This window comes from Cajanus cajan, chromosome 7 (genome assembly GCF_000230855.2).
Source record: "Cajanus cajan strain Asha chromosome 7, NIPB_CcT2T_4, whole genome shotgun sequence".
NCBI lineage: Eukaryota > Viridiplantae > Streptophyta > Magnoliopsida > Fabales > Fabaceae > Cajanus > Cajanus cajan.
The window spans coordinates 55,995,021-56,021,150 of NC_138523.1; the positions used below are offsets into that span (position 1 = coordinate 55,995,021).

Consider the following 26,130-nt stretch of genomic DNA (forward strand, 5'->3'; position numbering starts at 1 on the left):
ATCACTCTTATCATGAAAAAACTAACTCGATATATTCAGAATATCTTTTTTTTTTTAATCTGCAATTATCTTACTTGAATATACAGAAAGGGTATAGTTTTATTTGTAACTTTTATTTTTTAAAATTTATTTTATCATTAAATATTTAAATAATAAAAATAATATTATAAATGTAATAAATAATAACTATGACTATTTCTTTTTCTTCTATTCTCACGACTCACGTAATTAACCATACTAACTTTTCAATTGTTAACCACCTTTCAATAAAATAGTGACACCTAACCCTCTTCTGCATTAGTCTTATTTAAACGCTACTCCCTCTCCACATTTTGAATTAATTAACAGTATTAAATGAAGTTAATTTATTAAAATTTGTTTAAATTTTAATCCAAAAAAGTTAACATTTTTTTTATTTATATATAGATTAAGAGAAAGTATCAAATATTTATTTTTTATAAACTATTGAAACGTTAGTTGGTAGAATATATTTTAAAATCTTTTAGTGTAAAAATATTTTTTTTATTTGCTCATTAGATACAGTCATACATCATTAAAATAATTTGATAATAACAAATTTTTTTAAGAAGTTATAAAAATTATTTTTGATTTTAAATTAAGACAATGGAATGGTAACACAAAACTTTTACTGCGATTATAACAACATAAAAAAAAAATTAAACATATTACTAGAGATGTAATATTAAATCATGAGTTTAATACTGCGTCAATGCAAACATTTTTATTTTGTAACCTAATTAGAAATCAACCTAAATATTAATTAATTAAAAATTTTCTTCGGTATGACATTTTCTTGTGTGAATGTTTCAAAGTTTAAATCCAAAACTTTATTCAAATTATAAACATTCTTGTTAAAAAATAAAAAATAAAAAGTTATACACATTTTTTCTTAAACATTAGAAAGTTATACCTAATACACGGTTGAATCCTTCGAATAATATTTGAATTTGATCTTTGACAAAAATAATTTTTAGCTAGATTTTATTTGTCTCTTAATTAAGTTAGATTAGTGTAAAATAAAATCTTAGAATATTGGTAAAAAAAAATAATTTTAAAAGTTGGATTACTATACTCAAAGTTTTAGTTTGAAATCTTATTTTGTTACTCTTCCAATATAGTAATGCTGGCCATGATGATAGCTTATTTATAGTTGATCTTGTAAAAATTATTTGTTAATCCTTTGGCCAATCTAGGTACCCTGTGATGATGATAGTGGCGGAGAGGACGATGAGGATGGTTGCGGTTTCTGGCAAACTTGTTTTATTTGGTTGTTGTCTATTTTTAAATTTGATATCTGAAACGAGCGCTCAGAGTGTTGTAGTATGTGATAACAGCAAAGGGAACTACACAATGAACGGCACCTATGACAACAACCTCAACACCCTTTTAACTCGTCTGTCTTCCAACACCGAAATCAACTATGGTTTCTACAACTTGTCGTATGGTCAAAATCCAGACATAGTCAACGCCATCGGACTGTGCAGGGGAGATGTTGAGCCAGAGGAGTGCCGCAGTTGCCTCAACGACTCCAGAGGCAATCTCACACAGAGTTGTCCAAACCAGAAAGAGGCTGTTCTGTGGTTTGAAAAATGCATGTTGCGATACTCGAACCGCTCAATATTTGGCCTCATGGAAACTTCACCTTTGGTTTCATTGTCCAACGTAAACAATGCAACCAACGTGGAGCAGTTCAATGAAGTGCTCGGTAACATGCTACGGAATCTAACCGACAGAGCTGCATCAGGCGACTCTCGTCGTAAGTATGATACCGACGATGCAACTGCGGCAAATTTTCAAGCCATATATAGTTTGGTGCAGTGCACGCCTGATCTGTCTCAGACAGACTGCAATAACTGCTTGAAAGAATCTATCTCAGAAATCCCTACTTATTGTAATGGCAAGAGAGGATGCAGAATTATGAAACCCAGTTGTGATGTCAGATTTGAAAACTACGCCTTCTACCAACAAGCGACTGCAATAGACCCACCACCTCCTCCCACCAATAACACTTCCCAACAAGGTACTTGTTGTCATCATGCTTTTTCATATTATATTAATATTATCCTTAATCATTCAAATGTCTAACCCAGCGGAGGATTCTTGTTTTTGCAGAAAGTAGTAACACAGTACTAATTGTCATCGCCGTAACTGTGCCTACTGTTGTTCTTGTTTTGCTCATTACTCTCTGCCAATATTTAAGGAAGTGGAAGGCAAGCAAAAATCTTGTAGGCAAGTTCAATTAACCCCGTCTGACGTTTTATTTCCAACTAACTCCTATATTGTTAACAACAACCAATTATAAATTAGAAAAAAAAATCGGTGTACAAAGCCATAGTAATTCTTTCCTATAATCAATACTACAGTTTAATAGTTTTTCAAGTTGCAAAACGTTTTCAATTCTTTTAGCCTATATCTTAAACGGACTAAATATGGGTATGTCATTTGTTGTAGTTTCTGTCGGCAATTAATACTCAAACTTACATGTGTTGCCATTGCCTTGAAAAAACTACATCAGTATTGTGGTTGTAACATGCATGAAAAACTCACAAATTGAAATTTGTTCCCCATGTGAAGTTAAAGAAGAAGAAGAAGACGAGGATGAAATTAAAATTGTCGAGTCATTACAATTCAACCTGGAAACAATACGGGTTGCTACAGATGACTTCTCAGATTCAAATAAGCTTGGACAAGGTGGATTTGGAGCTGTTTACTGGGTAAGTATTTCTGAACTCGGTCGAATGCAGATACGCTTCTCCGCTTCATCAAAACATTTTATACCACCGGTTAGCAAAATATTTTCTACACCTGTCAGATATATATTTTCAGGGTAAGCTCTCCAGTGGACAGATGATTGCCGTCAAAAGGTTGTCAAAAGATTCTGGGCAAGGAGATACAGAATTTAAGAATGAAGTGCTTTTAGTGGCCAAACTTCAACACCGAAATTTAGTTAGGCTACTTGGTTTCTGCTTGGAAGGAAAAGAAAGACTACTTGCCTACGAATTTGTTCCTAATAAAAGCCTTGATTATTTCATATTTGGTACCTCTAAATGACTGCATACTTAGACCGTCGCTCTGTATTTTACTTCTGATTCAAGACAATGTCTAATAATTCATGTGGCTTTAAAACTGATGCCTGTATATGCAGATCCAACAATGAGAGCACAATTGGATTGGGAAAAGCGCTACAAAATCATTAGAGGTATTGCTCGAGGTCTTCTCTACCTTCACGAAGATTCTCGATTGCGTATTATACACCGTGATCTCAAAGCAAGTAACATTCTCTTGGACGAAGAGATGAGTCCTAAAATAGCAGATTTCGGCATGGCAAGACTAGTTCAAGTGGATCAAACACAAGAAAATACAAGTAGAATTGTCGGAACCTAGTAAGTATTTAGAATATGTCATAGTTATTTAATTGTTAAGAGTTTGATTTTAATGAACCATCATTGAGAGCTTTTAACATTAATTTTCACCGAATCATGTACTAGTACTTTCATCGAAGAATTATAGTCTTGAATAATTGTTATAATCGTTCAGCTTAGTATGATGGAGTGATGTGTAAAACACTTTTACAGTACTTGGAATCAGAATTAAAGCTTTGTTATGAAAATCATTGGCATAATGGCATTAGCAACTAAGAATGAATAAAAAATTATGATCATAAGAATATGACTGATAATTCCGTTCACATTGATATGTAGTGGATATATGGCACCAGAATATGTAATGCATGGACAATTTTCAGTGAAATCAGATGTGTTTAGTTTTGGTGTACTGGTCCTAGAAATTATAAGTGGACAGAAAAACAGTGGCATTTGTCGTGGGGACAATATAGAGGATCTACTAAGCTTTGTAAGTCTTATGATTTATTCTTTGCCATTTAAAAGTATGGATTAGAAGATTATTACGTGCTCCAAACATTAACGTAGAAGTGGAATTCATGATCTAATTAATAAAATAAATTTGCAGGCATGGAGAAACTGGAAGGAGGGGAGAGCTATAAATATTGTAGATCCATCATTAAACAGCAATTCACGAAATGAAATGATGAGATGCATCCATATTGGTTTACTCTGTGTTCAAGAAAAATCATCTGACAGACCAACCATGGCTACCATTTTGCTCATGCTTAATAGCTATTCTCTCAGCCTCCCAATTCCTGCCGAACCTGCATTTTATATGAACAGTAGAACAATAAGTCTTCCAAACATGCAGTCATGGGAGCATAATTCAAGTGAACCAATAATTAAATCAGCTCAAGAATCAGAAAATGAAGCTTCAATTACTGAGCTATACCCTCGCTAGATTTTGGTCACTGGGTGAGATTCATTCATCATCATTCATTCATCATCAATGCTTATGGTCTTAAACTAGAATACAACGTCATGGAAGTCATGTAATTTGTTTCTGCAATGTCTTGCTTAAATTGTAAGAGAATACTTTCTTGTATTTTTCGTTGCGGTATGTGTATTTAGTTGCGTCTGTTAGCTGTCATTGTAAGACAGTTACAATTGTCTTCTATCTTTATTAAGTCCTGATACAGTATATATACGTTTATAACTAAATCACTTTTATATTTTCTCTGTAAAATCTAATATGGTAACAAAGCTTCTGGTCCTTCTTCCATGGCTTCCAATGAATGCACCATGATCCTCTTATATAAATATACCACGCATCCTCTTTGTTTAAACTGCGACTGACACCTGTGCTATGACCTTTAGCTGTTCCTGAACAACGACACAATCTGTTCATTTGGAACAACCCCTTTTTTAGATGTTTTGGTCCTGAGCAGTGAGCAACACTTCGTTTTAAATGAATGCTTACAGGACAAAGTGCATAAATATATCCTACCTATTTTCCAAGGTAAGTTGTGAACGAAATCTATTTTCCACTTAATTTGTGCGTTTGGTTTTGTAAACATAGACGGGGTTTAGTGCGGATAATCTGACCGAATCTACCTCCTGTGGTAAAGAAAATATAGCCATAAAAAATAATACCATCTTTATTATAAGATACTTGAATATATTAATTAATTTTATTAAATTTATAAAATAAAATTACAGCATATCAATTTTATTTTTTTATTATTATTAAATTTGCATACGAAATGTAAAAATATTACTCCATAAAATTTATATATTGATGGATACTTAGAATTATTTGAGACTTTAATATCATTGTTGAACACTCAAAACTCACATGTCTTCACAATAATATGGTATTGTCCACTTTGAATTTAAAGACTTATGATTTTTTTTAAAATAATTTTTCAAAAAGTCTTGTTTCAATAAAAACTGTGTATTACATAAATTTTTATTTTTTCTCATGATCTAATCACGTGAAATTTTATTTGTATTCTAACATACACTAATAACAATTAAAAATATGATGATATTCCAAACAATGAAAGAGTCTAAGATTAAAGACAACATTTATGTACCAAATTTTCTTTTTATTATTCAACAACAAACTCACATATTCTTGTAATCTATGACTATATAAAGCATTTGTTTTGTCTTAAATTTTCAAAAGGACATGCTATTGTCACACCACAAGGAGTAATGTCAGGCTCATGGCAAGAGCAAATGGGATCTCAAGGTTGCTACTAGGTTTTGCATTTCATTCCCTAAAAATAATATTTTAAATAATAAGTTAAAAGATATTAAAATAAATATAAAAATGATGCAAAAAGATAATAAATGTTTAAAATTTTAAAATAAATGTTGTTTTGACCGTAAATTTATTGACATCGTTAAGGTTAGAGTGTCCAAAGTATTGTTTATTTTAGTGTTTATTAGACTATTACAAATTTATCCTTAAAAAAGTTGTATCTGAATTAAAGAAAAAAAATATTTATAAATGATTCTTAACTTTAAATTATGTAAAATTTTAAACATACTGAAAAAATAAATAAATAAATATATATATGTTATTTTAATATTTAATTATTGATTGCTAATTTATAATTCATTCTTTAAATATTACCAATATTCGAGATATTTATATATTAAAATAGTAAAATTCGCTTCTTTTATAAGCGAAATATTCAAATGAGAATGAGTATGATAGTAAAATATTTATATAATAAAAAATTATTCTAATTTATATATAAAAAGTTTACTTGAATATAAACTTGTTGACAATTTTTCTACTAGAAAAAAAAAATCTTCATTTTCAATTGAGAAATTTAAAATTTTCATAATCACTTCTAATTTATATAAGATTTAAAAAGTAGTAATAAAATTCAATGATTTATCTTTGGTGATTCTTTTCAATTATTTGAACATCATGGATATACTTGAAAATTTTCAAACTAAATTAATAAATATTAGATATTCAATATCTTAACTAATACAATATTTAATGAAATGAGAAATCAGAACCTAAAGAATGAAAATTGTATGCTGTGTTTTGCATTCCTAATTGATACCTAAATCTTGATATTGCGTATGTGAGACTCCAGAATAATGAAATGTTGATCAAGTCAAAAGTCCATGGTATAAGACAGATATTTTTGGTTATGAAGTGACGGCAGGTTTGTACAGTTCCCTACATCCACTCACTCATTCTACTTTATTCTCATTTCATTTCTCTCCATCATCCGTATTTCTAATTTTAGACAGCAGGCAATAGAGTTGAATATCCTATTGCAGAGAGAGGATGGGTGCAGTAACAGTTCGGCCCATGCTTGTTTTGTTTCTATCTTGTCTATATCTAAGATTCATATCTGAAGCTAGTGCTCAGCCAGACGTAAGCGTGTTCTGTGATTACAACCAAGTGGGGAACTACACATCAAATAGCACCTATGGAAACAACCTCAACACCCTTCTCACCACTCTTTCTTCCAACAAGGAAATTGACTACGGTTTCTACAACATGTCATATGGGCAAGAGCCAAACAGAGTGAACGCCATTGGGATGTGCAGGGGAGATGTTGAGCCAGAGCAGTGCCGCAGTTGCCTCAACGACTCCAGAGGGAATCTCACACGGCAATGTCCAAATCAGAAAGAGGCAATTTTGTTCTATGACAACTGCATGTTGCGCTACTCCAACCGCACAATATTCGGCGTCATGGAAACTGGTCCTGCTCTCTTCCTCTGGAATGTGGAAAATGCAACCAACATAGAGCAGTTCAATCAAGTGCTGGGTAACTTGCTAAAGAATCTAACAGCAAGAGCTGCATCAGGCGACTCTCGTCATAAGTATGCAACCCAGGATACAACTGCCGCAAATTTTCAAGCCATATATAGTTTGCTTCAGTGCACGCCTGATCTGTCTTCGCTAGACTGCAATAACTGCTTAACTGGAGCTATCACAGATATCCCAACTTATTGTAATGGCAGGAGAGGATGCAGAGTTATAAGACCCAGTTGTAATGTTAGATTTGAAAACTACCTCTTCTACAAAGTAGACCCTCAGCCACCGCCACCACCTCCTCCGCCCACCAATCATACTTCACAACAAGGTAATTCTCATTATACTTTATTTCTTATTTTCTTCGAAAAGTACATATTTGTTCAAACAGACTTCTTTCTCTCTCTGAAATTAGTTAGTAGACTTTTTTATATTATATTATATTAAACTTAACCCTTGAAATGTCTAAACGAGCAAAACATCTTGTCTTTGCAGAAAGTAGCAACACAATACGAATTGTCATTGCCGTAACTGTGCCCACTGTTACTGTTGTGGTTGTTGTTATCCTCATTGGTCTCTGCCGATATTTAAGGAGGCGGAAGACAAGGAAAAGTCTTGTAGGCAAGTCTAACTATATATCAATTTACTCTCACCTTTTCATTTTCAACCTGCTCCTATATAGTTCACTACAACCAATTACAACCACTAGAATCCGCATGGTGTTATCTTCAGATTTTGTTATTATTATAATTTTTACTGACTAAAAAAGAAACCAATTACAAATATTTATTCAAAGGCATATATGATGTCATCGTATAGAGTAATTCACTAATTCTTTTCTATAAATGACAACTGTACTAGATATAAATTTAATATACAGATTATGATACCTCCATTTTGACTATACCTACTAGGCCACTACGGCATTCTTGTCGTTGTAACATATTTGAAAAACTCACGAGTCAAAATTTGTTTCCCATGTGAAGTTAAAGAAGAAGAAGAAGAAATTAAAATTGCTGAGTCATTACAATTCAAACTGGACACAATACGAGTTGCTACAGGGGACTTCTCTGATTCAAATAAACTTGGACAAGGTGGATTTGGAGCTGTTTATTGGGTAAGTAACTCGATCTCTCGAATTCAGTTCACATCTCATCTACATCAAAACATTCTATACCAATACCACCCAGACGCGGAGCTTAAAAAAATAAAATAAAATTAGAGGACCAAAATAATTACAATGAACTATTAAGAGCCTGTTTAAAAATAAGTTATGAATCATTTTAAAAACTTCTCTGTTAAAAAAGTAATATTATTTTTAATATAGAAACACTAAAAAAGCATTTAAACTTACTCAAACAGACTTTAAATCAATCATAAGAACTTAGCTAAAGACTAGAGTTATAAAAAAAATTAAAAACTTAAAATTTTATTGTATTGACGTAAAATTGTCTACAACATTAATGAAAAAAAAAACTAAACTAAAGTTTACTTTCTTTATGTTTTTCCGATGTACTTATTACAATTTTATACGTTGTTTGACTTGTTTCAATGATTTAAATTCATTAATCATTGAAAAACAATATTTTAAAAATATTCAAAATACATTATAAAAAAATGTTTCTAAAAAATTTGGGTGGGGAGCACGTACACTGAGCTCCGACTTATACAACTAGTTAGCAAAATATTTTCTACATCTGATAATTACATATATTTTCAGGGTAAGCTCTCTAATGAACAGATGATTGCTGTAAAACGGTTGTCAAGTGATTCTGGGCAAGGAGATACGGAATTTAAGAATGAAGTGCTTCTACTGGCCAAGCTGCAGCACCGAAATTTAGTTAGACTACTTGGTTTCTGCTTGGAAGGAAGAGAAAGGCTACTTGTCTACGAATTTGTTCCCAATAAAAGTCTTGATTATTTCATATTTGGTAATATTGAATGACGGCATAATTAGACTGTTGCTCTATATTTTACTTCTGGTTGAAGTCAAAGCCCAATTATTCATATAGCATTAAAACTGATGCCTTTATATGCAGATCCAACCATGAAATCACAACTGGATTGGGAAATGCGCTATAAAATCATTAGAGGTATTGCTCGGGGTCTTATTTACCTTCATGAAGATTCTCGACTTCGTATTATACATCGTGATCTTAAAGCAAGTAATATTCTCTTAGACGAAGAGATGAATCCTAAGATAGCAGATTTTGGTATGGCAAGACTGGTTTTAGTGGATCAAACTCAAGTAAATACAAGGAGAATTGTTGGAACTTAGTAAGTATTATAATTTGCTAATTTTTTAGGTAAATATTTTTTGGATAGAAATAGCTTATTAATTGTTAAGTAAGACTTTAAAATAGCTGTTATAATTGTTAAGTATGACTGAGTGATATGTAAAATACATCACTGTAACTGATTACATTCTATATTTGTTTAAAGTGGATATATGGCACCAGAATATGCGATGCATGGACAATTTTCAGTGAAATCCGATGTTTTCAGTTTTGGTGTATTGATTCTTGAGATTGTAAGCGGTCATAAGAACAGTGGTATTCGTAATCAGGAGAGTTTTGAGGATCTGCTAAGCTTCGTAAGTCTTCCTGTTCTCACTAATATTTATTCTTTGCCATTTACAAATATGGATTAGAAGATTGCTTGCTCCACAACATTAATGTAGAAGTGGAATCTGTAATCTAATGACAAGTTTTTGTAGGCATGGAAAAATTGGAAGGAGGGGACAGCTTTAAATATTGTAGATCCATCATTAAACAACAATTCCCGAAATGAAATGATGAGAAGCATTCATATTGGTTTACTCTGTGTTCAAGAAAATTCATCTGACAGACCAACCATGGCTACTATTATGCTCATGCTTAATAGCTATTCTCTCAGCCTCCCAATTCCTACCGAACCTGCATTTTATATAAACAGTAGAACTAGAAGCCTTCCAAGCATGCAGTCATGGGAGTATAATTCAAGAGAAACAGGATCAAGTGAACCGATTCTTAAATCAACTCAAGAATCACTAAATGAAGCTTCAATTACTGAGCTATACCCTCGCTAGATTTTGGTCATGAAGGTGAGATTCATTCATCATCATCATTGCTTTCAGTCTTAAACCAAAATAAAACGTCTTGGAAGTCATGTATTTTGTTCTTGCAATGTCTTGTTTAAATAAATTATGCATCGTTTTTGTTTAAACTGAGACTGAAACCTGTGATATGACCTTCATTAGTTTGTTTTGAAGTGTATTTTATCATTGTTATGGCTATTCTATTAGTTGTTGTATTTATATATGATGGTTATAATTTATAAAAGCTGGATTTATAAAAAAATATTATTTTTTATATGGATAATAAACAACCTTAGAACAACAACTTTTTTTTAGATCTTTTGGTCCAATAGTCTCAGCAGCAGATTGTTTTAAAAACAATGGTGTTTGAATGCTCATAGGGCATAGTGCATGAATGACAAACAAAATCTGAAATAAATCAGTTAATAAAGTTCCAATTAATAATCAATATCCTCGCTAGATTTTGATCATAGTGGAGATATTCATGAACATAATTGTCAATTCAGACTAAACAAATTAAATTCTTTAACCAAAATACAACGTCTTGGATCACACATTAGTTGTTTGTTCAAAATGACTCCGTACTTAACTGTAATCTTCTTATTATAACTGCATGAACCGGTATAAATAATATATTTGTTAAATATAGTAACAAAATTTCACCTGGTTCGGTGGTTTGCTGAGCTTTTTCTTTGTGCCGCGTACTTGGTTCAAATCCAACGAATTTGGAAATATAAAAAATGGTCCGGTCTGAACAAGTTTCAAGAAATTAAATAATACCTAAAAGTTTTGACCACTTCCCCAATTATTTATGTTTAATTAAGATCACTATAATCCTTATTTTTAAAAGAAAAATATGAACCGGTATCTTTTAGTGTATAATTAAAGAATAAAAGTAAAAAAAAAAAATTAATTTGAAAATATATTTACACATTTTCTCATATAACTTTATTGTAATTTTAATGATAATTTTAATACATCAATTCTTTAATCAATATCTTAAAGACATTGGTTATGAGAACTTAAAAAAAGATGCTTTAGAATTTATTATAAAATATTAGAGAGTAAATTCTAATTTCGTTAGCTATCTGTCACGACTTTGGCCTGTGAGAAAAAGGCAAATTAGCAAGCGTGCAGAGTCTGCCGACTTGGATGGGGAAAGACAGTGCAAAAGCAAAATGCATTGATCTGAGTTGACGTGGAAAATGTTTAATATCACACCTTGTCGTAGATAGTGACTGATATTGTATTAAAGTTGACACACTACAGCCACATGATTGGCTTGGTTTTTCAAATAAGTGCTCATGCAGTTGCAGATTACTTTACGAGTCTTCCCCCACTTGTGAGCATTTGGAATCCGTCAACCCACAACAAGACCAATTATTTTATTTTATTTTTTTACCAATATAAGGGAAACTTAAGAAAATTTAATTCATAAATAATATTATATTAAAATATTTTTATATAGTTATCTAATGAAAAAAATCATTTTTATCAAATTATCTTATTATTAATATGATGTGGTGATTAAATAACTTTTTATTAAATATTAATTTTAAAAGGTTTACACAAAAGTCTATTTAAGTTAAACACAATTTAAAAATTATTCATCATAAAATGCTAAAAAAAAAGTGGTTTTAATTATGTGACAGATTATTCAATCATTTTGTAAATTTAATTGAAATATATTAATAGTGAAATATTGATATATTATCATCTAATTGTGAATTATCATATATGATAAGATTATTAACTTTCACAATAAGTATTTTAATTTTTTAATTAAAATCTTAATAATGTTTTTGTGCCTGAAATCAATTAACAATGTTCATTGCTATCAATTAACGATGCGAACGTGATAATTATGAAAAGTTTATAATCAATTAATTTTATTTTATTTTATTTTTAATTCAATACATTCATATTGTTAACTGATTATGAGGTGATAAAGAGAAGTTGCGATCAATTAACAGTCGCAGTAATGTTTCATAATCGATTATAGTTTTATTTTTTCAATTTCACTTTTAAAACTTTAATATTAAAACGATTTCAGGTAAAAACATATTGTATGTTGGTTTATTTTTATTTTTAAAATTTTTTTGGTTTTAAACAAAATGATATTAAATGCTTTTTTGTGTTAATTTATTTTAGTTTGGTAAATAGAATTTATTAAGATTATGCAACATGTTACATATTATTAAAATGTAATTATATTTAGTCTAAAAAGAATAATTTAGGTAAATAAGGATAGAGTAATAAATTTATTAATAATTCTTCTTTCTTTTTCTTTTCAAAACAAATAATTTTATAATATTATTTTTCATCTATATTTTACTTTTATTTTTAAATTAAACAACTAAATTTTTATTATCTTTTTTTATTCATTTTCATCTACTCATTTTTTTTACCTTATTTTTTTCACTTATTTCTTGACCACTGGGAAAGAAAAGCTAAGGAGAAATTTAATATGATCGAGAGACTGGATCCTGTGCAATAGAGGTTTTCTGATGTTCTTTAAATCCTGTATATATCTCTTTCTACTTTCTTCTCATTTATCCTTATATCTGTATTTCTTTTATATATATATATATGCATCCGGTTTAAATTTTCTTAGCTGCATCTGCCACAGTGGAAACCCCTAAATCTAAAGTTATTTGACGTTCTAATCCAATTTTAACAATACATTTTTCACATCGAGAAAGTAGAACTGTTTAAAGTTACATATTAAAACTTATTAAGCTTCGATTTGCATCATTATGTTTGATAAAAAGAGTTGAACTAACTAATATTTTACTCTTTCTCATTTATATATTTTAATTTACTATAAAAAGTTGTTAAGTGACAACATACATCTTATAATTATATAATATTTATTATTAAAAATTATTTATATATATATTATAGATATAAAATATATTGATATATTATTAAAAAGTATAAATATAAATTATAATGACACTTTTATATGTTATTATATGTAATATCATGCCTGAGCATCGGTCGGTCACGGCCGGTTTCGGACCGAAATTCTTAAAATTGTCCGAAACCGATTAAGAAAAATCAAAGGCCATTTTCAACTGACGAAGAACTCGAGTTTTGGCGGGTTCAATCCGTGCGAGTTACAGGTTCATTAGATGGGTTCATCGGTTTGAGAAGTTTCCTCTAGCGTCTCGTGCCGCTCTCCATCGTCACCTTTCGTCGATCTTTGTCATTGCTTCGTTGGGGGAAACTGCTAAGTTTCAGATCTCTGCATCACCACCCTCGTCAACCAGAGCAGGGAACAGGGAGCTTCTCAGTGGTGGTGGCCATGGCAGGGAAAGGTTGAAGAGAAGAGGATGTTTACAGAGTGAAGAAGAAGAAAAAGTAATAGAAGATGGAACAAGACGAAGAAGATAAACAGTGAAGACGAAGAAGATAAACGGTTGGATTTGAGTACATCGAATGAGAAAATTCCAACACAGAATCTGACCGTTCAAACCCGTTTGAACCCAAAAATTGCATCTGAAAAAATCTGAAATACCTGAGAATCAATATGCTTCATCCAATCTGACCATCGGTCTGGTCAATTTCGAATCAGGCGGAAATTTTTGCCGAGGCCTACGTAATATTTCTTGTAATAATATTTTTATATTTAATATGTTAAAATATATTAATATTTCATTTAAATTTTATTCTATTGTATAATTACTTTCATTTTATGATAAAATTATCTTAATTTTTTTATTATAATAATATATTATTTTTGGACTAAAAATTTATTATTTTCTTATTCATTAAAAATATCATAATTTAATTTACAAATATAAATTATTTTTCAATTTTTATTTAAACATGTTTAATAAAAATATATATTTACTCTTATAAAAATAGATATTGTTCTCATAAAATATACTTATTTTAAATGAATGTAGAAATTTAGAAAAAATACAAAGAAAAAAAATAATTTTATTATCTTTATTATAATAATTTATATCATTTTATTTTTTTAATATTAAATAAATTACTAAAAATTATAAAATCATACTTAAATACAATCTCAAATAAAAAAATAGACATATTAAGTTTTTTCCCAGGCTTTTTCAGTGCCACGTGTATGCTTACCTGTCCAAAATCACCTATTTCGGTAATTAGTTTTTTTTATAATTTATTTCGTGTATTTTTATTTTTTTTTAATTTACTGAGGTCAAAAAGCCTAAATCTCAAAACTACGATTAAACCCAAATAACATCATTTGGTTAGTTTATTAATGATCATACCTAAAACTTTATATTTTGTTTGTTATTTTGATTAGTAAGAGTATGTTTTATATGTTTTATTTGTATATGTAATTTGCATGTTCAATCTATATATATAGAGTTTGAAGGTTTAGTCTGTACATATGAAAATTAATTCTCATTGTTTAAGAGATATTTTGGTATTTTTAAAAAAATATAAAGCTTAAAGCAAATTTAAAATAAGTGCTCATGCAGTTGCAGATTACTTTCCGAGTCTTTCCCCACTTGTGTCTAAGTCAACCATAGCATCAAGCATTTAGAATCCGTCAACCCACAACAAGACCAATTATTTTATTTTATTTTACCAATATAAGGGAAACTTAAGAAAATTTAATTCATAAATAATATTATATTAAAATATTTTTATATAGTTATCTAATGAAAAATTCATTTTATCAAATTATCTTATTATTAATATGATGCGGTGATTAAATAAATTTTTATTAAATATTAGTGTTAAAAAGTTTACACAAAAGTCTATTTAAGTTAAACACAATTTCAAAATTATTCATCATAAAATGATTAAAAAAAAAAGGGTGATTTTAATTATGTGGGAGATTATTCAATCATTTTATAAATTTAATTAAAATATATTAATAGTGTAATATTGATATTTATCATCTAATTGTGAATTATCATATATGATAAAATTATTAACTTTCATAATAATTATTTTAAATTTTTTAATTAAAATCTTAATAATGTTTTTGTGCCCGAAATCAATTAACTTCTTAAAAAATATTATATTTTTAATAAAAAAAATATTAAAAAATATTAAATTTTGTCCGGTTGAGAAATTTTCTGGATATGAGACCTAAAGCTTGATATTGTGTCTGTGATTCTGATCGGCGAGAATGGGTGCAGTAACAGTTGGTTCGGTGGTTGTTTCCGTTCTTTGTTGTGTGTTTGTAAATTTGATATCTGAAAGCAGTGGGCAGCCAGACGGTGTATTCTGTTATGATGAGAGAGGAAACTACACAGCCAACAGCATCTATAAAGCCAACCTCAACACCCTTTTATCCACTCTCTCTTCCCACACACAAATCAACTATGGTTTCTACAACTTCTCTTATGGTCAAAATTCAGACATAGTCAACGCCGTTGGATTGTGCAGGGGAGATGTTGAGCCAGATGAGTGTCGCGCTTGCCTCAACCATTCCACAGGCAATCTCACACGGACATGTCCAAACCAGAAAGAGGCTGTTCTGTGGTTTGACAAATGCATGCTGCGATACTCGAACCGTACAATATTCGGCATCATGGAAACTGATCCTCCTCTTTACTCGTGGTACGGAAACAATGCAACCCAAGTGAATGAGTTCAATCAAGTGCTCTGGAACTTGATGGCAAACCTCAAAGCCAAAGCTGCATCAGGTGACTCTCGTCGTAAGTACGCCACCGGTAACGCAACTGCTTCAAATTTTCAAAACATATACGGTTTTGTGCAGTGCACCCCTGATTTGTCTCAGCAAGAATGCAATGATTGCTTGGATCTCGCTTTCTCAGAAGTCCAAACTTGCTGTAGTGGCAGGAGAGGAGCTAGAATCATGGCACCCAGTTGCAATATTAAATATGATTACTACCGCTTCTACCAACAAACCACGGAGTTAGACCCACAACTACCACCACTTCCTTCAAAAGGTACTTGTCATTATACTTAATTAACTTTACAATTATATATGACTTCATCATCCATTTCATCATTTTCCTCTTTGGCAAGTTTTGTTTTCCTTGTTCATCCTAATCCTATGCAGTTTGCTTATATGTATGTCTATTTTTATTGTAGTTTGTAATTACTAATTAGTTATAAACTTTTTGATATTTTATTATCCTTAATCAATGTCTGAACTAGCAGAGGATCCTTGATTTTGCAGAAACCGGCATCACAATAGGAATTGTCGTTGCCATAGTTGTGTCTACTGTTGTTGTTGTTTTGCTCCTTTGTCTCTGCGGATATTTGAGGTGGCGGAAGGCAAGGAAAAATCTTTCAGGCAAGTCCAAGTATCAATTAACTGTCATGTTTCTATTTTCTACTTCTTCCTATTTTCTTGCAACGAATTATGAATTTAGAAAAAAATCTTTGTAAAGAGGCGTATATGATCTGTCATCATTTAAAGTGATCTGTCCTATAAATAGTAAGTGAACTACTTACAATCCATTAAACAGACAAAATAGGAAAAAAAAATTTAATAACTCAAAGCATGAGTAAATCACTGCTAACAAGATAAGAAATTGGGAGTCTTTACCCTTTGTGTTCTGGTTTCAAAAATTGCACCCCGATATTATATATATTTTGACTGCACCCACAGAAGTATTGTGGTTGTAAAATGTTTGAAAAACTCACTAGTCACTGATTTAAATTTTTGCCCGTGTGAAGTTAAAGGAGAAGAAGAAGATGATGAGGATGAAATCAAAATTGCGGAATCATTACAATTCAACTTGGACACAATAAGAGAAGCGACAGGAGATTTCTCTGATTTTAATAAAGTTGGAGAAGGTGGTTTTGGAGCTGTTTACAGGGTAAGTAACTCTGGAAATTCGCATCACCTCTTTCATAAAAAATAAAAAATAAAAAATAAAAAAAATCCATACAAATACCACCGGTTAGCTAAATATTAGCCTGACAAAGATATATTTCCAGGGTAGGCTCTCCGATGGGCTGATGATTGCAGTCAAAAGGTTGTCGAGAGAATCCAGCCAAGGAGATACGGAATTTAAGAATGAAGTGCTTTTAGTGGCGAAGCTGCAGCACCGAAATTTAGTAAGGCTACTTGGTTTCTGCTTGGAAGGAAGAGAAAGACTACTTGTCTATGAATTTGTTCATAATAAAAGTCTTGATTATTTCATATTTGGTACGTTTAAATGAGAGCATAATTAGACTGTCGCTCTATATCTTACTTCTGGTTCAAGACAGCCTAATTATTCGGTGTTAAAACTGATGGTTGTGCCTACAGATCAAACCATGAAAGCCCAACTGGATTGGAAAATGCGTTACAAAATCATTGGAGGTATTGCCCGAGGTCTTCTCTACCTTCACGAAGATTCTCGACTACGTATTATACACCGTGATCTCAAAGCAAGTAACATTCTCTTAGATGAAGAAATGAATCCTAAGATAGCTGATTTTGGCTTGGCAAGACTAGTTTTAATGGATCAAACTCAAGCAAATACAAGTAGAATTGTCGGAACCTAGTAAGTACTAAAATGTGCTATTTTTTTAGGTGAATATTACTAGAATATGCTATAGCTATTAATTGTTAATTTTGAGTTTAATTTCAATCAACTATCAATGAAAATATTCAGCTTTCAAGATTGTTGATATGTAAAGCTATGTTATGAATATCATTGGCATTAGCAACCGAAACAGAATGAAAATTTATGATTGTAAGTAGTCATAACATTTACAACTAATTACTTATACAGTGGATATATGGCACCAGAGTATGCAATGCATGGACAATTTTCAGTAAAATCAGATGTCTTCAGTTTTGGTATACTTGTTCTTGAGATTGTAAGTGGCCAGAAAAATAGTGGCATTCCTCACTTGGAGAATGCAGAGGATCTAGTGACCCTCGTAAGTCCTCCTTTTCTCACTATTATTTCTTCTTTTCCATATACTTAGTATGGATAAAAAGATTAGGTGCTCCAAAACATTAATGTAGAAGTGGAATCCGTAATCTAATGACAAGCTTTTGCAGGCATGGAGAAATTGGAAGGAGGGGACAGCAATAAATATTGTAGATCCATCATTAAATAACAATTCCCGAAATGAAATGATGAGATGCATCCATATCGGCTTACTCTGTGTTCAAGAAAAATCATCCGACAGACCAACCATGGCTACCATTATGCTCATGCTTAATAGCTATTCTCTCAGCCTCCCAATTCCTGCCGAGCCTGCATTTTATATGAACAGTAGAAGCCTTCCAGACATGCAGTCATGGGAGTATAATTCAAGAGAAACAGGATCAAGTGAACCGATAATTAAATCAGCTCAAGAATCAGAAAATGAGGCTTCAATTAGTGAGCTATACCCTCGCTAGATTTCGGTCATGGGGTTGAGATTCATTCATCATCAATGCTTTTGTTCTGGTCTTTAACTAAAATACAACGTCTTGGAAGTCATGTAATTTGTTTCTGCAGTTTCTTGTTTAAATTGTAAGAGAATACTTTTGTTAATTTTTTTTGTATGTAGTTGCGTCTGTTAGCTGTCTGTTGTATCAAAGCTTACTGATCCCTTCCAGGGCTTCCAATAAATACATCGAGTCCTCTTACTAAATATACCACGCATCCTCTTTGTATAAACTGAGACCGAAACCTGTGATATCACTTTCAGCTGATCCTGAACAAACACACAATCTGTTGATTTGGAAAAACCACTTGTTTAGATGTTTTGGTCCTCAGCAACACATTGTTTTAAATAAATGCTCACAGGACACAGTGCATCAGATAACAAACAGATCATGCATAATCTTAAATAAATCAGTTAATATAGTTCCAATTAATGAGCAATATCCTGGCTAATAATAATAATAATAATATTTTTTAAAATATTCTTATTATTAAAACTATGTTTGATTTAACTATTTTAAATAATTTAAAACTTTTAACATGTTTTATATAAAGTTTAAAGCAAACTTCAAATAATAAGAACATTTTTTTCTTCAGTAAAATGATAGATAGGAAACCATATCTTATTGTTATTAGACAAAAGTTATTGTACTATCCGTATTTCGCACCCGGGCTCCGAGCCCGGATTAGCAATGCGGCCTCGAGCACGTGTTGCGCGACGTCAGCCCGGTATTTGGGCGAATCACACCTGATTCCGAGGATCTCATCCCAGGCCAGATCCACCTTTCAACTATATCATATTATATCACGTTACATTATATCATGATATATCTTATCTCAAGCCCAAAGCCCAAGGCAAACCTAGATCACCTCAAGGTACGTGCATTATATATATGAGACTATTATTCATACAAACCCTAACTTTGGCATCGGAGTCTCTTTTGCAGGTACCTCCCCCATCTTGGAGCACCAATACATCAAGCAAAGGAGGCTCACCGATCTTACTGGACGGGTCACCTCTACGACCAAATTCCGGTAAAAACATTTGGCGCCCACCGTGGGGTCGATCAAGACAACTCTTATCGGCCACCTGCATGGTTTCTACTAGAAGCCATATCAGACGAGCGACAGACGACGCAAGCCACTCAATCAACATGGACAGCGACACTGCAACCCTAAGGCGGTTGATCGACCAAGTTGAGCAGATGCGACAACAGCACGACGCCGACCTTCAAAACATGCGCACCCAGCACGAAAATGACCTTGCAGCGATGCAGACCGCTAATGAAGCAGACCTCGCAGCATTACGTGCCGAGAATGAGCGCATTCGCGCCCAGCTCCCTCGACACCACTCCGAACAACCGCCGCACGAGAGCGACACTCATGAGGAGGAGGCACATTCGGCCTCCCAATCCCGAGCGACGACCAAGGCACTGACTTCATGGCCCGCCACGCACCGGTCTCATGCATCAACGCACAGATCAGGGCAGGGTACTAGCAGGGCCCCCACCCATGTCTCTGAGGGCCAAGAACCCTTCCGCCGTCATCCTTTTGTGGATGGCATCATGGAGACCCCACTGCCCCGCAGGTGGAAGCCCCTCCACCTCGACCGCTACGACGGCACCACGGACCCCGACGAGCACATCGACTCGTACACAACTCAGGTAAACCTCTACACTAACAGTGACGCTATATTGTGTAGGGTTTTTCCGACCTCGCTCAAGGGACCCGCGCTCCATTAGTACACCCAACTACCAGCCGGATCCATCGACAGCTTTGGCACCCCGGTGCGGCGATTCATGGCACAATATGCCACCAGTCGACCTCACCACAAAACCTCGGCCGCCTTGGCCAATCTTAGGCAGAACGACGATGAACCTCTGCGAGCTTTCATGGAGCGCTTCTCCAACATCTCGGTTCGAATCCGAAATCTCAACCCAGAGGTTGCCCTGCACGCCATGCTCATGACACTGAAACCCGGCTCATTCGTCGACAGTCTATGTCGCGATGCCCCCCGCGACATGGACAAACTGCGTGCCCGCGCCGCCGGCTACATTCAGATGGAAGAGCACTCGGCCTTCCGCGACCAAGTTCGCGGGAAGGGCCCCGCGAAACCGGAACAGGGTCACAAAGATAAGGTAAGAGTCAATAATGACAGCCAATTCAAGAAGTCGGTCAAGGCAAACAGAGGCGGGAGGTATGACTTCTACACTCCCCTGAACGCCCCGAGAGTCCACATCCTGGAGGAAGCCAGTAATAGTAACCTACTAGCCCTCCCACCACCTGGCCACACTCCCAACAGCGCCGATAAGTCCAAGCACTGCCGGTACCACAGGAACTATGGCCACACCACGGACGAGTGTCGCACGCTCCGGGATCGCATCGAAGAACTCATCCAGGCAGGCCACCTCGGCCAGTACGTCCAGCGTCAGCAAGGTTCCCGAGGAGGCTCTGGAGGCCGGGGACGCGGGAGAGGCCGCGGGTCAGGAACTCGCATAGACTTACCCGCAGGGTCCCAGCAAAATGTCAATGGCGCAGTACAGGCCAAAATAGGTCAGGAGACAGAATCAGCCCCCTTGCGGGGAATAATCAACACAATCGCAGGCGGCTTCGTTGGAGGAGGCGCTAGCAGCTCAGCCCGGAAAAGACACCTTCGAAGTATCAACTGCGCCCACTCCATCGCCTCGCTCTCGCACAAGAGCTCGCCACCGATCTCTTTTTCCGATGAGGACTATGCAGGAATCAGTCCTAACCAAGATGATCCCATGGTCATCGTGGTAGAGATCGCCAACTGGGAAGTACAAAAGACGCTCATCGACCAAGGGAGTTCGGCCGACATCCTGTACTGGCCAACGTTCCTCAGGCTAGATGTCCCCCATTCTCTCATCCAACCACACACAGAGCCCCTAGTTGGCTTTGCCGGCGAACGGGTTCACACCCGCGGATATGTGGATCTGCTGACAACCTTCGGAACACCTCCGGATGCAAGGAGGGTCATGGTTCGATACCTCCTCGTGGAGGCCAACACCTCCTACAACATCATCATCGGGAGGCCGACCCTAAACCACCTCGGTGCGGTAGTATCCACTCCGCACCTCACCATGAAGTTCCCAGGGAATGACGGTAAGATTATCTCCGTCAGAGCAAACCAGAAGACAGCTCGGCAATGCTACGCCGAGAGCCTGAGGATCTCCTCGTCCGGCAAGGAAAGCAAGGGGAATCCTCTCACCGCGCCCCATTAGATTTTGTTCCCCCTCTATGTATAAACGAAACCGTGCACTCTTTTCCCGCCTTAGTCCCAAACTGAGAGGGTTTTTAACGAGGCACAAAATTAATTAATGATATTCTCCATTTTGTTCAACCCATCTTCTTACTTATTACTTTCTTACCTATGGTAAAAATCGAAATTGAACCAACCTTTTTCACGTAAACCCGAGGTCGAATACGAACCCCGGTATTCTCATTCGAGGTCGAATACGAACCCCGACATTCTCGTTAGAGGACGAATACGAACCTTGATCAAATCCTTCATGTAAACTCGAGGTCGAATACGAACCCCGGTATTCTCATTCGAGGTCGAATACGACCCCGACATTCTCGTTAGAGGTCGAATACGAACCTTGATCAAATCCTTCACGTAAACCCGAGGTCGAATATGAACACCGGTATTCTCATTCGAGGTCGAATACGACCCCGACATTCTCGTTAGAGGTCGAATACGAACCTTGATCAAATCCTTCACGTAAACCCGAGGTCGAATACGAACCCCGGTATTCTCATTCGAGGACGAATACGAACCCCGAGATTCTCGTTAAAGGTCGAGTACGAACCTTCATCAAATTTTTCACGTAAACCCAAGGTCGAATACGAACCCCGGTATTCTCATTCGAGGTCGAATACGAACCCCAACATTCTCGTTAGAGGTCGAATACGAACCTTGATCAAATCCTTCACGTAAACCCGAGGTCGAATACGAACCCCGGTATTCTCATTCGAGGTCGAATACGACCCCGACATTCTCGTTAGAGGTCGAATACGAACCTTGATCAAATCCTTCACGTAAACTCAAGGTCGAATATGAACCCCGGTATTCTCATTCGAGGACGAATACGAACCCCGACATTCTCGTTAAAGGTCGAGTACGAACCTTCATCAAATTTTTCACGTAAACCCGAGGTCGAATACGAACCCCGGTATTCTCATTCGAGGTCGAATACGAACCCCGACATTCTCGTTAGAGGTCGAATACGAACCTTGATCAAATTCTTCATGTAAACCCGAGGTCGAATAACGAACCCCAGTATTCTCATTCGAGGTCAATGCGAACCTTAATCCAATCGTTCACGTAAACCCGAGGTCAAATCAAACATGTAAAACCGAGGTCAAGCATGAACCTCAATATTCTTAGCTAAGGTCGAGTCCGAACCATAACCAAATCAATTTGCTTGAGAGCCCGAGGCTGAGGTCGACAACGAACCTCGACGCCTTCGTAAAAAGTCAAGTCCACACCTTCATTCATTTGAGTCTGAGGTCGAGTACGAACCTCAATATCCCCACTTAATGGGTGGAGCCGAACCCCCATTAGCCAGTATGCCAATTCGAAGGGGTATGCGAACCCCCAACATGCAAATTCGAGGTCGAATGCAAACCTCGATATCCTCACAAGGTCGAGTTCGAACCTCAATCAAACCTTTCACCTATCACCCCGCCACGTCCCCCAACCCATAACCCGGGGGCCGAGCATGAACCTCAATATCCCCACCTAAAGGTCGAATTCGAACCTTCACTATATCGCTCACCTCACACTGAGGTCGAAGCACAAACTTCAAGCATGTAAATCCGAACTCGGGTACGAACCTTAAGTATGTAACTCCAAGGTCAAGTATGAACCCCAATATTCTCACCTAAGGTCGAGTTCGAACCATAGCTGAATCGTCTACTCAAATCCAAGCCCAAATTGCGATACGCTCCATTTCCAAGTCAAGCACAAATCAAAACCGAGGTCGCGCATGAACCTCGGAACCTTCGTGAACGGTCAAGTCCATTTACGCAAATACGAGGTCAAATGCGAACCTCAGGCAAGTAAAGATGAGAACAAGTGCGAACCCTGACGATCACGTCAAAGGTCGAATACGAACCTTAATCAAGTCACCTCACCCAAATTCGAAAATGACTACAAGCCATAAGTGCACTTAAAGCCAAGAATAGAGCCATCACCAACCCGCTTCACTTAAAGCCGAGGTCAATCTCAAACCCCGACCCGGTCAACACAAGGCAAAGACACCACCATGCACAAAAAATACACAACAGACGCCAAGCGAAGGCCTACAAGCAGACAAACAATAAAACCCAGGACAGGTCCAGAGCACACCAGGTGCATCGGACATAAGCCTTAGAACACACAAGTGTCGAAAAATCAAACACAGCCGCGAAGGAAGAAAAAACACATATATACATAAATTCACAACTAGTTCAGTACATGAATCCAAGAAAAGGAAACAAAAATTACAAAGGCAGCCTAGGCGGAGGCACTTTCACTAGAACTGTCGTTGACATCGTCCTCCTGAACCAGGCCCCCAAAGCGGACCACCTTCTCCACATGCATGGAGGAGAAGTCGAACCCGGGAGCAAGAAGCCGTGCCTGATGAGCAGCCTTTTGAAAGCCTCTCTTATGCTCCGCCACGACGGAGCGCTCCATCTCGGCGAGCCTCCCCTCCACAGCCGCCTTCCCCGTCGCCAGCTCCACGAGCTCTACCCTCAGGGCGGCGATCTCATCCTCTCGGCCGCCCAGAACGACCTCACTGCGGAGACGCTCCTCAGCCGCAGCCGCCAACTCTCCTTTGAGAGAGGTTACAACATCCTCCAGAGCCCGCACCTGGTCACGGGAAGACGTCACCTCATCCTCCAGAGAGCGCGCGCGCGCCCGGGAGAAGGCGGCGAGCTCCCGCAGCTCCCCCACCTGAGAAGCATAAGTCTCATTAGATCGCAACGCAATCTCAAGAGACTTCTGCACCCGTGAAAGGTCGCCACGCGCAGTCCGAAGCTTGGCCTCCTGCCGCTTCGCCTCATCGAGGGTCGCGCTCAGAGCTTTGTTGTCCTCCCTCAGAATCTTGTTCGCCTCCTTCCACGGTTAACTCTTGCTGCTTGGCTAGATCTTCTCGCTGCTGGCCCCACTTAGGCTTCCAGTGGCTCACTATGCCCATCACCCTCTGCAGCATGACCTGGGCAGCATCAAAGCTGTCCTCGGGACCGACCCTGTCAATCAATCCCTGGTCCTCGAAGCTTAGTAAACCTGGAGGGAAGAATCCCTCCGCAGTCACCCCCGCGCTCCACAATGAATCCATGTCGGCGGAGGCGCTCACGTGATCCAGCCGCACCTTATCTATACCCTTCCCAAAGTGATGGGATAGGTATCGAGTCCGGGCAGGCCCTTGCGACGAGCTCGCCTGCGGCGCCGAATCCGCGACAGAGGTCGGTGCCCCCTGCTCAGCACCTAAAGAGTCCATTTTAGGGACCTCCGGCCTCGCCTGCAAAAAACCAGTCCCACGTCAAAAATAAACAAGGTGATGTACGAGAAACCACGGAAACAAGAAGACCAAACACCACCCACCTCAACAGCCTGGGCGACCAGCCCAGCAGCCTGCACCTCAGGCCCAGCGGCATTTCCCGCCTGCACCTCAGGCTCAGCAGCATTTCCTGCCTGCAAAAAGCCACCCAGATCAGACAGCCAGAAAACATAACAAAAGGCAAAGGGAAAGTCCGAGAAAGACGATACTCACCACCTTGGCAACTCGGACAGCTTGCCCGGCAATCCGGGCCTCCACCTCGGCAACGCCAGCCCCGCCCTGCAAGGGGACCCATCCCGCCTTAGCAAGCTAAAACGAAGCTAACACGAAAAACACAAGCAAAAAAAAATTAGAATACTTACCTCGGTGTCCCGCGCAGTAGGCCCAACACTCTGCGCCGCCTCCCCCATAACCACCGGAGAAGCCTCCTTGGCCGAAGGACTCTCGGTGAAATCCACCGCGTCCACAACCCTGGAGGTTACCTCCTCGGCATCACGAGGGGCGGAGATCCCCCCAACCTCCTTCTCCCCCCTCTTCCTCTTCCGGTGTATCTTTAGGGGGGTGACATCCTCCTCCGGAGGCTCGGGAACCTCGAGCTCAGTAACATTGTAGCGGTACTTAAGCTGACGCCACAAGTTTCTCCCCATAATGCCTGCACAGAAGAAACAGAAGCACATCAATAAGAGGCAACCACACAAGCCCTAATAACCTACCAAAACGCGCAATACTCACTCTCTAGGCCCCTCTCCCTGTAAGGCAAATTTGCAAGCGACAAAACGAGCTTGCAATCCAACGGACGAGGGAGCGCAGCAAGATTTTTAACGGCGGCCGCCTCCGCGGCCGTCACCTTCAGATCCCCCAAACCGTGAAACCTAGACGGTTTGGGACACCAATAGAACGGAAACATCGGCAAACCGCCGAAGTAGAACACCTCATCTTCCAAAGGGTCAACACCCATAAGGGCAACCCGGAAAAACTCCTGCTTGAA

At 36.8% G+C, this 26,130-nt stretch overlaps 3 protein-coding genes across 4 annotated transcripts; all 3 read left to right on the forward strand.

Annotated features, from left to right (window-relative positions):
* The first annotated feature begins 921 nt into the window (after positions 1 to 921).
* LOC109806196 (cysteine-rich receptor-like protein kinase 26) lies at positions 922 to 4,661 on the forward strand. Its single transcript, XM_083060175.1, has 7 exons — positions 922 to 2,041; positions 2,134 to 2,250; positions 2,602 to 2,735; positions 2,848 to 3,058; positions 3,167 to 3,404; positions 3,723 to 3,873; positions 3,991 to 4,661. Exons 1-7 carry the CDS (start codon positions 1,225 to 1,227, stop codon positions 4,324 to 4,326), a joined length of 2,004 nt encoding a protein of 667 aa, XP_082916301.1. The 5' UTR covers positions 922 to 1,224; the 3' UTR covers positions 4,327 to 4,661.
* A 1,939-nt stretch (positions 4,662 to 6,600) lies between these two features.
* Positions 6,601 to 10,429, forward strand: LOC109806102 (cysteine-rich receptor-like protein kinase 10). 2 transcript variants are annotated; one of them, XM_029270678.2, is made up of 8 exons: positions 6,601 to 7,486; positions 7,651 to 7,776; positions 8,142 to 8,272; positions 8,876 to 9,086; positions 9,195 to 9,248; positions 9,336 to 9,432; positions 9,598 to 9,748; positions 9,872 to 10,429. In XM_029270678.2, exons 1-8 carry the CDS (start codon positions 6,682 to 6,684, stop codon positions 10,220 to 10,222), a joined length of 1,926 nt encoding a protein of 641 aa, XP_029126511.1. In that variant the 5' UTR covers positions 6,601 to 6,681; the 3' UTR covers positions 10,223 to 10,429. The 2 variants fall into 2 exon arrangements, with proteins under 2 accessions (XP_029126511.1, XP_029126510.1); XM_029270677.2 differs by having other exon boundaries at positions 9,195 to 9,432.
* A 4,882-nt stretch (positions 10,430 to 15,311) lies between these two features.
* Positions 15,312 to 18,786, forward strand: LOC109806146 (cysteine-rich receptor-like protein kinase 29). The gene is made up of 7 exons (XM_020368529.3): positions 15,312 to 16,146; positions 16,380 to 16,496; positions 16,883 to 17,025; positions 17,147 to 17,357; positions 17,460 to 17,697; positions 17,929 to 18,079; positions 18,204 to 18,786. Exons 1-7 carry the CDS (start codon positions 15,360 to 15,362, stop codon positions 18,546 to 18,548), a joined length of 1,992 nt encoding a protein of 663 aa, XP_020224118.1. The 5' UTR covers positions 15,312 to 15,359; the 3' UTR covers positions 18,549 to 18,786.
* Positions 18,787 to 26,130: the final 7,344 nt, after the last annotated feature.

What these genes read in the sequence shown, in the direction of transcription:
- LOC109806102 (XM_029270677.2), top strand. Translation starts at nt 6,682, where the DNA reads ATGGGTGCAGTAACAGTTCGGCCCATGCTTGTTTTGTTTCTATCTTGT. An exon ending in GATTTGGAGCTGTTTATTGG is followed by an intron (nt 8,273 to 8,875) that starts GTAAGTAACTCG and finishes ATATATTTTCAG; the next exon opens with GGTAAGCTCTCTAATGAACA. An exon ending in TTGAGGATCTGCTAAGCTTC is followed by an intron (nt 9,749 to 9,871) that starts GTAAGTCTTCCT and finishes AAGTTTTTGTAG; the next exon opens with GCATGGAAAAATTGGAAGGA.
- LOC109806196 (XM_083060175.1), top strand. Translation starts at nt 1,225, where the DNA reads ATGATGATAGTGGCGGAGAGGACGATGAGGATGGTTGCGGTTTCTGGC. An exon ending in GGCAAGCAAAAATCTTGTAG is followed by an intron (nt 2,251 to 2,601) that starts GCAAGTTCAATT and finishes GTGAAGTTAAAG; the next exon opens with AAGAAGAAGAAGACGAGGAT. An exon ending in TAGAGGATCTACTAAGCTTT is followed by an intron (nt 3,874 to 3,990) that starts GTAAGTCTTATG and finishes ATAAATTTGCAG; the next exon opens with GCATGGAGAAACTGGAAGGA.
- LOC109806146 (XM_020368529.3), top strand. Translation starts at nt 15,360, where the DNA reads ATGGGTGCAGTAACAGTTGGTTCGGTGGTTGTTTCCGTTCTTTGTTGT. An exon ending in TCTTGATTATTTCATATTTG is followed by an intron (nt 17,358 to 17,459) that starts GTACGTTTAAAT and finishes TTGTGCCTACAG; the next exon opens with ATCAAACCATGAAAGCCCAA. An exon ending in CAGAGGATCTAGTGACCCTC is followed by an intron (nt 18,080 to 18,203) that starts GTAAGTCCTCCT and finishes AAGCTTTTGCAG; the next exon opens with GCATGGAGAAATTGGAAGGA.